We start from the raw sequence: 13,317 nt of genomic DNA on the forward strand, positions 1-13,317 counted from the left end.
CTTCCTGGAATCCCGAGTATACATGCTCTACTCCTCGCCTCAGGATTCCTGTCTGGGAGAACCTCTACTAATATCAAAACTATCTCTATTCTTTGCCAGCATGGATGAAACCTGAATCCTGATGACTGTGGGAACTTTCCATAAGGGAAAAGGTGCGCACAAAGACAGACCAGACTATAGGCACACACTGCCCAAGCCCCAGGCTCTGTTCATAGACCTCCCAGATGTCTACTTTCTTCCAGTCTCCACTGGTGTCAACAACTGGCACCATAAGACTTTTCATTTTTATTTTTGAGATTATAATGTAGTTACATCTTTTCCCTCTTCCCTTTCCCCCCTCCACTTTCAGCCTTGACTTGCCTGGGTTCATAGCTAAACTCTACCTGATGCTTAACATTCTCTTTCCCCTGTCTCCCAGGTCTCATTGTGTAGCCTTGGCTGGCCCAGAACTTTCTATGTAGACCAGGCTGGCCTGAGATCCACAGAGATTAGCATTTCTCTGTCACTTGAGTGGTGGGACTAAAGGCCTGTGTCAGGAGTGGAGGCAGGGGGATGGGAGAAGGGACAATGGTGTGGCCCCTGGTAGGGGAGCAGGACACTATGTAAGGCATGTCAAGTGTGTAGCCTGTCTGGAAAGTAGGATTTGCTCCAGGAAACAGAAGAGGCAGAATCTGTGGAGTAGCCCACTGGGAGACCTGCTGTATAATGACAGTATTTGCATAGGGAACCCATGAGACCCAGGGCTATAAACAAGATTTATGATTTCAGGAACACAGCCTTGGCAGTGGAAGAGCATTGGGCATGCAAGGCCTAGAGACCATTGCTAATGAGCACCACTTCCCAACCACGGTGCCCCCAGCCACGCTGCCCCCAGCCATGGTCCTTCCAGCCATGGTACTCCCAGACTCGCTGCAGTCAGATGTGCAAAGCTCTTTTAACTTTTAAAGGGAATGTCAAAGAATATATGGACTCCTTTTGAAAAATCAGCATAATATTTAGTTCGATAGCTAGCTGTAATTTGAGTTCTGTGTTCTTTCAAGCTTATATTTCTATAATTGATCTTAACCAAAGGCCAGGAAGTGATTCCAGCTTCTATTTCTGATCAACTTGCTTGATTTTTCTATGCTATTCTTACATAAGATAGAAGCCGTTGGTTGGGGCTATATAGTCACATGCCAGATAACAGACACATATATTGTATACCACAGTGGACCCATAGACTATATCACTCAGTGATGGTGTAGCCATTTTAGCTGATGAAGTACTGTCTGTGATGTTTTCACAGTGATGGAATCGAGAGACAGAGCATTTCTCAGAACATAGCCTATGTTAAGCACAGTTTGTAGCATGATCAACTCCCATTGCTTTCATTAGTGATTAGAACACTTATCGGTGCTCATTAGGGAGAAATGCAGTGTCTTCCTCCGAGTCTCTTTCTTTTCTAATAAATTGTCCAAGAAGCCTGACACCTGTTCCATTTAAAAACAGCCAGTTCAGCTTCCAACTAAGTCAGCCAAGCCATGGTTATCCATTGACTTAGAAAAGGCAGGCCAGGCAGAGGAGCCCCTGACTGACTGAGAAGAGTTCCTATTTGCACAGACACAGTATGGGTAAATGTTGCAAAAGTGACAAGTGTTAGGTAAACTGTTCAAAGATCACCTGGGGAGTGTAACTGACTGGCAGTCCCTCTGGCTTCCTCATGGGATTGTATTAGTGCAGGCTGATTCCTGAGAGAGTCAGAACTTCTCCAACTGGCAAATTGGCTCCAGGGCTCCCCACTGGCTCAGCGAGTGTTTTCTCAGAACTATATCTAGGTAGAAGACTCCTCTTAACTGGTCTCCCCTTCTCCCTTTTCTCCACAGCCATCAGGGCTTTATTACAGCCTGATTCATCTCCTTGCCTTCTCTGGCTTCTTTCCCCTTTACCATTTGCAGACATTCCTCTTAATAAGTACCTTGCCTGTCTGATTGTTTTGACATCTGCTTCTGAATAGACTGCCAGGGATACCCAGATACCCAGTGCCAGAACTGGTTCCTACAGGCTGGAGAGAAGAGTTTATGCCTTGATTCTCAATTCTGCACTCAATGACATGTTGGTAGCTTGAAAGATGTCCTGGTGGGAACACTTGGTACAATAGAAGTCAACTAATGATACATAAGTGGGCTTTTCTTTCCCAAGTGAGCTGCTGGTTAGACGTTTATCAGCACGCCTCTGGTACAGACTCAGTAGAAATGCCCGTCTGTTGGCATATGCTTTTAATTCCACCAGTCAGGAGCCAGGGGTAGACTGATCTCTATGAATTCAAGGCCAGCCTGGTGTACATAGATTCCGGCACAGCCAGGGATACATAGAAAACACTATCTCAAACCCACAAAAGGAATTAAAAATTAAAAATGAAGTGTAAGGAAATCACCAAGCAGCCTGGTGTGGTGGTTTCGATGAGACTGGTCCCTGTAGGTTCACAGACCCGCATAGTCAGTCTCCAGTGGATGAGCTGCCAGGGAAGGATTAGGGGGTGTGGCTTTCTTGGAGTAGGTGCTGCTTCATTGGTGGAGGTGTGTCAGTAGAGGTAGGCTTTGAGGTTCAAAAGACCACACCTTTGAACCCAGACAGGCCCAGTCTGTTTGTCTCTGTCTCTCTGTTTCTGTGCCTGCTGCTTAGGATCAGGACATAAAGCCATGCCTACCTCCATGCCACTATGCTCCCCACCATGATGATGATGGACTAACCTTCCAAAACTGGAAGCAAACTCCCTAGTTAAATGGTCTCATTTATAGGAGTTCCTATGGTCACTGTGTCTCTTCACAGCACTAGGACACTGAGACACCTGAGTTAAAATCCTAGACTGAGGAGCTCAGGTGAACACTTGGCACTCACCTACTGTGTACAAAGTACTGTGTTCAATCATCATTACTGGGAGAAAAACGTTTTGTGATAGCTGGCTGCAGGGGCTGAAGCCTCTAATACAGACCCTGAGAGACAGAGGAGGAGAACCACCTCAAGTGTGAGGTCAAGCCGGGGCCACTGAGCAAGACCTTGTCTTGACAAAGCAAAAAGCAAACAGACACACATTCCCAGACTCAAACTAGAAACTCCCCAAATGTCTCCCAGGAACAGGATAAGTTAACAATTTGTCATAAAATTTTATATATTTTTTTTTTCGTACAAAAGAATATGAGATAGAAAATAAGTGGCCTACTATTTTAAGTAATATGGCCGGATATCACAAATAGACTTCTTAGTGAAAGAAGCAAGACATAAAAGAACTCATTCTGTAGAGTTCTGTTTATACGAAGTAAAACCAACAACATAGTAAAGCGAATCTATGCTGTACAAAGTCGGAAGAGTGACCCCTTGGCTGTGGTGGTGTGGCAGGAGCAGGCTAGAGGAGACCCGACAGTGTCCTGATTCCTTCTCTGCGTTCTGGTTATTTGTGTACGTTTACTTTGAGGAGTTCCATGGTTGTATGTATGTTTTACTTTTCTGCATTCATGCTATACTTTAGTACAGAGTTTTAAAAGGCATATTGTATAGGGTATTTGTAACCACGAGCCACTCTAGTGGGCTCTTGTGCATGCAAAACTTCTTTTCTTTCTTATTTTATAAAATATATTATTTTATAAAACAATTTTCATGAGTTTAAACCCATGAGCAGTATAAGATCACACGGATTCTGTGTCCAGTGGCCTTTGCAGGCAGGTTGCTTTGGAATTAAACATTTAGTCCATGGGCCCCTATCTTAGTTACTGTTCTGTTTGCAGTGAAAGGATGCCAATGACTGAAGTAGCTTATAAAAGAAAGCATTTAACAGAGAGCTTGCTTACAGTTTCAGAGGGTTAGTGCTTGAATATCATGACAGGGAGTCTGGTAGCACACAGGAAGGTATGGGACCAGAGCAATACCTAAGAGCTTACATCTGATCAGAAAGTTGCAGGCAGAGACAGAGACTGGGCCTGGTGTGGGCTTTTGAAACCTCAAAGGTCACCTTTGAGTAACACACCTCCTTCAACAAGGCTACACCTCCTAATCCTTCCTAAAAAACGTCACCAACTGGGAACCAACCATTCAATGTGTGACTATGGCCATTCTCACTCAAACCACCACAGGCCTGGATTCCCCAACCTCCACCCCTGGCCATTACTCTTACTTTGTTTAGTTTCCCTCCAGAAGTACCGGAGTTCTTTTTTTTTTTTTTTTTTTTTTTTTTTTTTTTTTTGCTTTATACACATGTTCATCACACCTAAGTAGACTTCAGTTTCATCTTGAGCATACACTCCTTCATTTTAAGAAGAGTCATGCTCTCTCTTTGGTTCTGAGGTCTTATCTTATAGCCAGCAAGGCCGCCGCAGGTGTTGGGAGCACAGCACAAAGATCTCCAGAGAAACCAGGAATGTCTTTCCAATGGCAAAGATGTAAAAAACCTTTTCTTCCACCCAAAATTCTGAAAGTTGGAAATGATTAATGGCCTGATTTTTCTTCCTTCCTCTTTCACTGTGTTTCTTATAACACTCTTTTTTTTAAAAAAAGATTTATTTATTATTATATCTAAGCACACTGTAGCTGTCTTCAGACACACCAGAAGAGGGTGTCAGATCTCACTAAGGATGGTTGTAAGCCACCATGTGGTTGCTGGGATTTGAACTCATGACCTTTGAAAGAACAGTCAGTGATCTTACCCACTGAGCCATCTCTCCAGCCCCATAACACTCTCTTAATAAACCATTTCTTCATATGATGCTTCAGGCTCCACTTTTGGAGACACTGTTTTAGTCTATTCTTTGTTGCCATTAACAGAATATCTGAAATTGGAAAAGTTGATTTGGCATCTAAGGATGCCCAAGACTATGATGTAGTGAGAAACTTGTGGTGTTTTAATCCACAATGGCAAGAAGCAGGCAAGTAAGTCTATTCAGAGAGAAGCAAGAGAAACCCAAGGTAGCTGAACTCACTGTATCACAACCAGTTCTCCTGGAAACTAACCCAGTGTCATGGGAGTAAGAACCCCGGTGGCAGAGGCATTAATTAACTCATCTGAGTAAGCACTACTCATAGGTCTTGTGGTAGTTTGAATGAGAATGGCCCTGTCTTAGTTATTGTTCTATTGCTGTGAAGAAACATCATGACCAAAGCAACTTACAGAAGAAAGCATTTAATTGGGAGCTTAATTACAGTTTCAGAGGGTGAGTCTATTATCATCATGACAGGAAGTGTGACAGGCAGGCATAGCACTGGAGCAGTAGCTAAGAGCTTACATGGGGATCTACAAGCAGAGGCAGAGAGAGCATGAAACTGGACCTGGCATAGGCTTTTGGAACTTCAGAGCCCACTCCTAGCGACACACCTTCTTCAACAAGGCCATACCTTCTAACCCATCCCAAACAGTTCCACCAACTGAGGACCAAGTCTTCAATGAGCCAGCGGGGGCCATTCTCATTCAAACCACTATAGACCCCAGTAGGCTCACAGGACCCAGGTTCAGTTCCCTGGCACCTGCATGGAGGTTCATAACCAGGCAGTTCATAATGATTCTTCTATTTACAGCTTAGACATAAAGCATTCCTGGTTAAAGGCTGGTTTTGTTTGTCATTGGCAGTAACATTTCTGGGACCTGGAAATGGCTGCTTGAGGAAGGACCAGTGAAGAAAGGGTAGCATAAATTCTGGGTACAAAGGCTTATAGAGTTATGGTGTGAAAGAAAAATCCTCATAGGCTCGGGTATTTGAATACTTGGCCTCCAGTTGATGGCACTGTTTGGGGGAGATTATGGAGCCTTTAGGAAGTGAAGGCTGGCTGTCTTTAGGTCAGGCTTTGATGTTGCATAGCCTGGTCCCACTTCCTGTTATTCCCCTCTGCTACCTATGTATGGATGAAGTCTGATCTTTCTGTCTCCTATGTGCCAGGCCACCTTTATATTCCTGCCATGCCTTGTCTGCTGCGATGGACTATATCCCTTCTGGAACTATAAGCCAAAGCAAACATGTATTCCCTAGCATGCTTCCCCCCACCCCCGTTAAGGTGCATTTTACGAGTGTTTTGCCTGAATGTATGTGTGTGTACTATCTGCATATTTGGTACACGAAAAGATCAGAAGATCTCATCTGATTATCTAGATCCCCCAGAGCTAGAGCAATGGAAGCTATTTATGAACCACCAAGTGGGTGCTGGGAACTAAATCTGGATCATCTGCAAGTAGATTTAACCTCAGGGCAGTCTCTCCAGCCTCCAACTTGCTTTTTCTCAAGACATTTTAAACATAACTAATTCATAGAGCTCAAAAGACATACTTTCAGAGGCCTGACCAGACATGACACATAGCTTACTATCTATGTGTATATTTGATTTTATGATCATACTGAATTCTTTATTCCTTTCTCTTCCTTCCTTTCCTCCTTCCTTTTCTTTCTTTCTTTCTTTCTTTCTTTCTTTCTTTCTTTCTTTCTTTCTTTTCTTTCTCTCTTTCTTTCTCTTTTTCTTTCTTTCTTTCTTTCTTTCTTTCTCTCTCTCTCTCTCTCTCTCTCTCTCTCTCTCTCTCTCTCTCTCTCTCTCTCTCCCTCTCTCTCTTTCTTCCTTTCTCTTTCTCTCTTTTGAGACAGGATCTTCTTCTACATAGCCCTGACTGGCCAGGAACTCACTTTGTATGCCAGGCTGGCTTTGAACTCAGAGATCCACCTACCCCTGCCTCCCAAGTGCTGGGATTGAAAGAGCATGTGTTACTACCCCTAGGTGAGTATTTTTGTTTGTTTTAAATTTATTACTGTGTGTGCTCATGTTATGGGATGAGTATGGAGGTCTGAAGACAATGTTGTGGAGTCAGCTCTCTCCTTCTACCTTTATACAGGTTTCAGGGGTTGAACTTAAGTTGCCAGCTTTACACGGCAAGCATCTTTACCCACTGAGCCAACCCTTTCTGGTTTTTGTTTTTTTTTTTTTTATTAAAAATCTTTTAAATAGGATCTGTCTATTATGTATCTCTGATTTGTCCTGGAACTTACTCTGTAGACCAGGCTGGCCTCACAAAGATCCACCTGCCTCTGCCTCCCCAGTGCTGGGACTGGAGTCATGTACCACCATGAGTAGTCTCACCAGCCCTTTCTTGATGAATTCTTAATTGGGTCTACATCACTAGACCTCTTGTCCTTGTTGAAAGTGAGTTACAGGATATGTTAGTTTTTTGTTGTGTAACCAGTCATTCCCATTACTGGCTTAAACAAGTACTCTTACTTATTTTGCTCATATACTAGTAACTTGTGTTTGGCAGGGAGTCCTTGTCTTGGCTACTTGATTATCTGGTACTCAAGTGAGACGTCTTGAGTGGCTGTAGATTAGAAAGGTTGGAGCATAGCTACCTTCTAGTATGGCAATTTCAGAAAAGTGGAATTCTTTGATGGCCCCTGGCTTTCCCCAGAGCAAGTGTTCCGAGACAGCTGGAAAGAATCGTCAAGATTTTGTGTGACCCAGGAATCTCAGACTGGAAAATCCCAGAAAGGCTTCCTCTCTTCATGGCAGGAGACAGTGTTAGCCTCTTTTGTGCTTCTGTGAGCAAAATGCCCTGGCAAAAGCAACTTAAGGGAAGAAGTATCTATTTTGGCTCTTGTTAACAGAAGGATTTCAGTCTCTCACACAGGGAAGGCGTGGCAGAGTTCCCAGCTGTCTGTGGCAGAGAGACGCATGGAGTGGAGGATGGCTTACATGGTAGCAATACAGAATAAGGGAAAGCAAGGAGAACCAGAGGCAGGAGCACGCTCCAAGGCAGCGCAGCCCACAGGCTTCCAAACAGTGCCAGAAGCAGGGAGCTAAGGGTAAAACAGGAGCGGGGGCCGTGGGGAGAGGGGGAGAGGCGGGCACGGGGATAGGTGAGATTCAATAGGAGACGTTGTAACTGTGTAGTCTACCACATGACCATGGTAGGTCCATGTCTCCTGCTTCCTTCTTTCATCATATACAGCCGTATGTAGAACACAGTAGAGGAGAAAGAGAAAAGACAAAGAAATGAACAAATGTGAAGACTGGAATCTGGTTTGGAGCCCTGGGATAGCTGGGGTGAGGCTGCTGTGTATGCAGTTCAGCTCTACCAGGCCTTCAGGGGATGCAGAGTGAGCAAGGTCAGGGCCTGCGCTGGACACTGGTGTCTGACTATGGGTGCACTCCAATTCTCTACTCCCAGGTTAATCAGAGAGGTTTCATACATGTATGTGAGGTTTTCTTTGTTTTCCAGGACCAGGTGCCCAAACTCTCAAGTACCTGCATAAGTATACTCTGCACAGCCCAAGATTATGAGGCAAAGTTCTGATTAGCCTCTCTAAAGCAGGCTGAAACATTGCTTGAAAGAGCAATGGGCCTCTCACTGGATGAGACACAGGAAAGATTTGTTCCTATTTAGATAATGTAGACTTGATGAGAAATCTTGCTTGTCAACTTGACTGTATCTGGGATCAACAACAACACAAGCACATAGGCATTCTTGGGAAGAACTGGTTTTTCTTTTTAAGACTAGGATTCTCTATGTAGCCCTGGCTGTTCTGGAATTCACTCTGTAGACCAGGCTGGCCTCACAGAGATCCACCTGCCTCTGCCTCTCAAGTGCTGGGATTAAAGGTGTGGGCCACCATTTCTTGGGCATGAAGAATTGTCTTAATCAGATTACCTGAAGCAGGAAGACTCATTCTAAATCTGTGTAGCACTTTCTCATGGCAGATAAGAGGACAGAGAAGAAGAAACTTTGCTTTCTGTCTGCTTGTTCTTATTCTTGGAGGGAAGGTCATCTATCAAGTTTCTGCAGCGTTACCTCACTGATATTAGAACTGACTTCTTTGGATCAGCAGTGAGATCTCCAGGAATCTTTTAGGACTCCAGCACCGAATTGGGACTGTGGAGTCCAGTCTTGTGGATCAAGCACCTTTCTAGGGTGGGACAGCCATTGTTGAACTACTTGGACTGCATCCTGTAAGCCAACTAAATAGATCTCTATCTATCTATCTATCTATCTATCTATTCTTTTAGTGGAACAACTCAGATGGCTAAAACAACCCATATGGCTTCTTCACTCAGTGACTGTTCTTCCAGCTATAAGCTTACCAGATTCATTTGCCTGGGACCTTTTCTCTCCATATGACCTCTGTATGAATCTTTCCAAGGTGGAAGAGCAGGAGAATCCCAGGACAACAAATAAACAAATACCTCCCAAACCAGACCAAGCAACAAAAGAAACAAAAAATAAGATCAGAGCTGGAACTGACACGTTATCTCTTTACCATATCCTTCTATCGGTTTAATATAGTCAAGGTCCAGCGTACATTCCAGGGTAGTGGCCCATACAAGGTTATGCTATTGGGAAGTATGTATCATTGGGAGTAGGAGAGGCACTGGCGTTAGCAAGAAGGGTGTGCAAGCTGAGAGCGCTCCCGGTAATTCTGGGCTGTTCTTTCTTCAGAGAATATGGATAGGTCGTGGGGTACAAGATAATGCTAAACTTCTCCTGCAGAATTTAAGGTACACATAGACATGGTCTGCCACTGGTTCAATCCGCTCGCTATCAAGGAAAGCCTGGCTGTGTGTGCATTCAGTCAGTTACACATCTATTCATATGCAGGTGCTTAATTAACACACGTGCCATTTTGTTATCCCTAGTTTAGAAACGCGAATGCAGTAAGTACTACTTCTTCAGGTCTCAGCTAGCAACACACGACATCATTAGCCTTTTGGGTCCGGTTTCTCACCAAAATGGAGTTGGGGTTATAAGCTGAGCTTTGGAGGCGTCCAAAGGGTAACACTTACCACAGTCAGCTTGTCTAGCAGAGCCAGGCAGCCACTGTAAGGAGGTACTGGCTAACTCGTCGTAGCGCGGTGCGGAAAGCAAAGAGCCTCCGTAGACTAGGCGATGTTCATCCGCGCTAAGACCCTGGCATTGAGCAGGTCTACATGCTGGGCACGCCGGAAGACCACGGCCCTGGTCCCGCCCCCGCGCATGCCAGCCCCGCCCCTGCCCGACGCACAGCGGGAGCCCCGCCTTGGATATGGACCCGCCGGGCCACCGTCGCCCGGCCCCGCCTAGCACGGCCAGGCGAAGGGGAGCCGGCGTGCGGGGTGTGTATGTGTTCGCTGGGCGCCGGCTCAGCCCCAGGAAGATGGTGGCGGTGGCGGCGGCGGCGGCGACTGAGGCGCGGCTGAGGGGGAGCACGACGGCGACAGCAGCGCCTGCGGGCAGGAAGGGCAGGCAGCACCGACCCTGCACCGCGACAGGGGCCTGGAGGCCGGGACCGCGCGCCCGGCTGTGTCTACCGCGGGTGCTGTCGCGGGCGCTGCCCCCGCCGCCGCTGCTGCCGCTGCTCTTTTCGCTGCTGCTGCTGCCGCTGCCCCGGGAGGCCGAGGCCGCTGCGGTGGCGGCGGCGGTGTCGGGCTCGGCCGCAGCCGAGGCCAAGGAATGTGACCGGCCGTGTGTCAACGGCGGCCGCTGCAACCCTGGCACCGGCCAGTGCGTCTGCCCCACGGGCTGGGTGGGCGAGCAATGCCAGCACTGCGGGGGCCGCTTCAGGTGAGTGCGGGTGGGGAGTGCAGGCCCAGCCTGATGTTCCAGGCCCAAGGCAGGTGCAGGGCTTGAAATCGCGAGGGTAGAATTTGCCCCACTGTGTTTGATGATGGCTTGCCTCCTGGAGGGATGTTCATTTGGTGGCCTTCGGGTCTGCCTGTGGTGGAAGATTGAGAAGGAACGGGAACACTCGGGAGGCATTTGTTGCTGTGGGTTAGATGTGGGTCCTGAAGAGTATAAAAGCCCACCTCGAAAACGGGCTTATTTAGGATAAATGAGGTATCAAGGAAACGGTGAGTGAGTGAGTTCTTCAGCACTTGCCTTTGACCAGCCCAAGAGATTGGAGATATGTGTGTCTGGAAGAAGTACAGCCGAGGAAGTGACATGTTGGGTGAAAATAGAAGGTAAGGCTGGGTTGTAAGATTTCAGGGATAAAAGTACCATTGGTTGTTGTTCCAAGGAAAGTGAAGAAACTAGTTTTTGGATCCTCACTGTTGGCCTATTGGAACGGGGTTGTCTAGAGAGGAGAATCCTATTAGCCCTAGATTCTCCACAACATGCAGTTGGCTTGGTTTGGGGCAGAACCTCTTGGAGAGATCACTTTTTAATTAGCTTTTATCTATTATTTGCTTCTGTTGTGAGAGAATTTTTGGATAATGCACACAGGTAGATCCATCATCCAGAGTTTGATGTGGTCCACAAGAAGTTAGGAACACAGCAAGGGGAAGTTATAAGACCTACAGTGTCATCCATATCTCAGGCAGATATTTGTTGACTGGGTTCCCCATTTGACGTGGGAAAGTGAGGGAATGTGAACGTGGCGTAGGATTGATTCTTGCTCCAATTGATCTTATGTTCTAGTGAGGGCTGACAGGCAGTCAACACGTAACTAGGCAAAAGGAATGAGCAGGATAATTTCAGATAGTGGTAAATGCTAAAAGCAAAATACAAACAGGTGGTCGGTCTTCCAGGATTCCGATAAGTGGTGACATTAGAAGCCACCCATTTGAGTGTCATTTGATCTGAGTGAGGCCTGAACCTGGCATAAGAGAACCTGTGGAAATGAAGGGGCAGAGAGTGTGTGACTGGCTAGCAGTAAGCAGAGAAGTCTCGGAGGAGGAGGAGGAGGAGGTGACATTGAATTTGAGCATGTGAGGTTAAGTAGGATTTGCAAGCGTGAAGTTGGGGAGAAGAATTCCAAATGGAAAAAAAAAGCTGCAGACATAGTGGTAGAGTCCAGAAGGTGGAGTTTTGCCAGTGCCCCTGTAGTAGAAGAGAGTTGTAAGGGAGAAGCTTGGAATGTTAAAGTAATAGATCTCTGTTAGATCTTCTAGGGGACTCAGAGATCAGTGGCAAGATGAACTCTTAAGTTTTACAATGGAGAAACCAAGGAACCTCAGCACCAGTGTTTCGGGGGTTGGTCTAATAGTTTAGCGTGTTGTGATTTTAGGCTTCGAGATACAGTGGTAAACAAGTTGTATGTAATTTTATTCTTGTAGAACTTAACTTTTCGTTTGGGAGTAAAAAATACCATAATGGAGCTGGAGAGCTGGCTCAGTGGTTAAGAGTACTTGTTGCTCTTGCAGAGGACTGGGGTTAGGTTCCCAGCACCTACATGGTGGCTCATGATCATTTATGACTCTAGTTCCAGGGGATGTCATGCCTTCTTCTGACTTCAGGCACCAGGCACACATGCAGGCAAAACACTTACACAGGAAATAAAAATAAATATTTTTAATTTGGAACTTACTGTGTAGGCCAGGCTGGCCTCAAACTCACAGAGATCAGCCTGCCTCTGCCTCCCAAGACCTGGGATTAAAGGCATGTGACATCCTGCCCCCTTAGTCCCCCCAATAAATAATTCTTTAAAATTATTTAATTTTAAATCCAGTAATCAATATATTGTAATTTTGCATGATTGTGGAGGTGAGGGCAGCGGTAGAAGCCAGCTCCTTTCAGAGTGAGACTAAGATTCATCTTTCTGTTGAGATACTCCTGAGGGGCAGGATGGGGGATGAGTGACATCAAGACAGGTTAGAGGGGAGATCCAGTGTCCATAGCAGAGAGAGCAAAAGGGACCAAGACTGCAGAGAGAGGTCGGTGCAGTGCTATGCCACATAGAGGTAGGAAGTGGATTTAGGATTTGACCTTTCACCAAAGAGCAATGGGATGCAACAGGTCACTCTGTTTTCATGAAATTGTAGACTTAGAGACGGGAACCAGAAAGGGAATAGCCTTAAAGGTCAGTTGACTTTAGATGCTTCCAAGATCAGGGGGATTGATGGAGGGACCTTCAAATTCTGAAAACCTGGGCTACAGGCATGAGATGTTATGGGCAGTTGATAGAGACTGTTGGTGTAGGTCAGAGCCAGACACCACTGCTGCTAGTAGAGACGAGGTAGATATTGTGTGGGAGTATAGAGATAAAATGGTTAGGTCTCTCTTTCAGATCGGTTTGTTCTTGGACATGTGAACACGATAGTGAGGAGAAAAGGCTAGCTCTTACTTTGGGTGATTGAGAGGCAATATTTACAAGGCACAGGGACATAGGTAGGACTAGGCTGAGATAAGCTTAGATTTATACACAGAGTTTGGGGAGTTTTCAAGGTATGTGCCTGGCACATGTTCCTTGTTGGTTGAGGTTATTTACCTGTAAGAGGGCTTGCCAGGGAGAGAAAGAGATCTGAGTGTCCACATGAATAGTTCAGAGAAGAGCCTTTTAAAACAGGACAGGCACTCCTGATAGTGCCTCAGCTACTCTCATATGTAAGTGACTGTCACAGACATTCCCT

The 13,317-nt window shown here is 46.0% G+C and overlaps 1 protein-coding gene and 1 long non-coding RNA gene across 3 annotated transcripts in view; one reads left to right on the plus strand and one right to left on the minus strand.

The window, feature by feature from the left end:
• Positions 1 to 9,960, minus strand: part of A730017L22Rik (RIKEN cDNA A730017L22 gene) — a 33,856-nt gene extending 23,896 nt beyond the window's left edge. The window contains exon 1 of the long non-coding RNA NR_015523.2: positions 9,775 to 9,960. This is a non-coding gene — a long non-coding RNA (RIKEN cDNA A730017L22 gene). The remainder of the gene's footprint in view (positions 1 to 9,774) is intronic.
• Positions 9,961 to 9,993: 33 nt separating this feature from the next.
• Positions 9,994 to 13,317, plus strand: part of Atrn (attractin) — a 123,904-nt gene continuing 120,580 nt past the window's right edge. Inside the window, exon 1 of one of the 2 annotated variants that reach the window (XM_006498606.4) lies at positions 9,994 to 10,531. In XM_006498606.4, the coding sequence (XP_006498669.1) occupies positions 10,014 to 10,531 (518 nt within the window). In that variant the 5' untranslated portion in view covers positions 9,994 to 10,013. The remainder of the gene's footprint in view (positions 10,532 to 13,317) is intronic. The other variant, NM_009730.3, reaches the window with a different exon arrangement.

This window comes from Mus musculus, chromosome 2 (genome assembly GCF_000001635.26).
Source record: "Mus musculus strain C57BL/6J chromosome 2, GRCm38.p6 C57BL/6J".
NCBI lineage: Eukaryota > Metazoa > Chordata > Mammalia > Rodentia > Muridae > Mus > Mus musculus.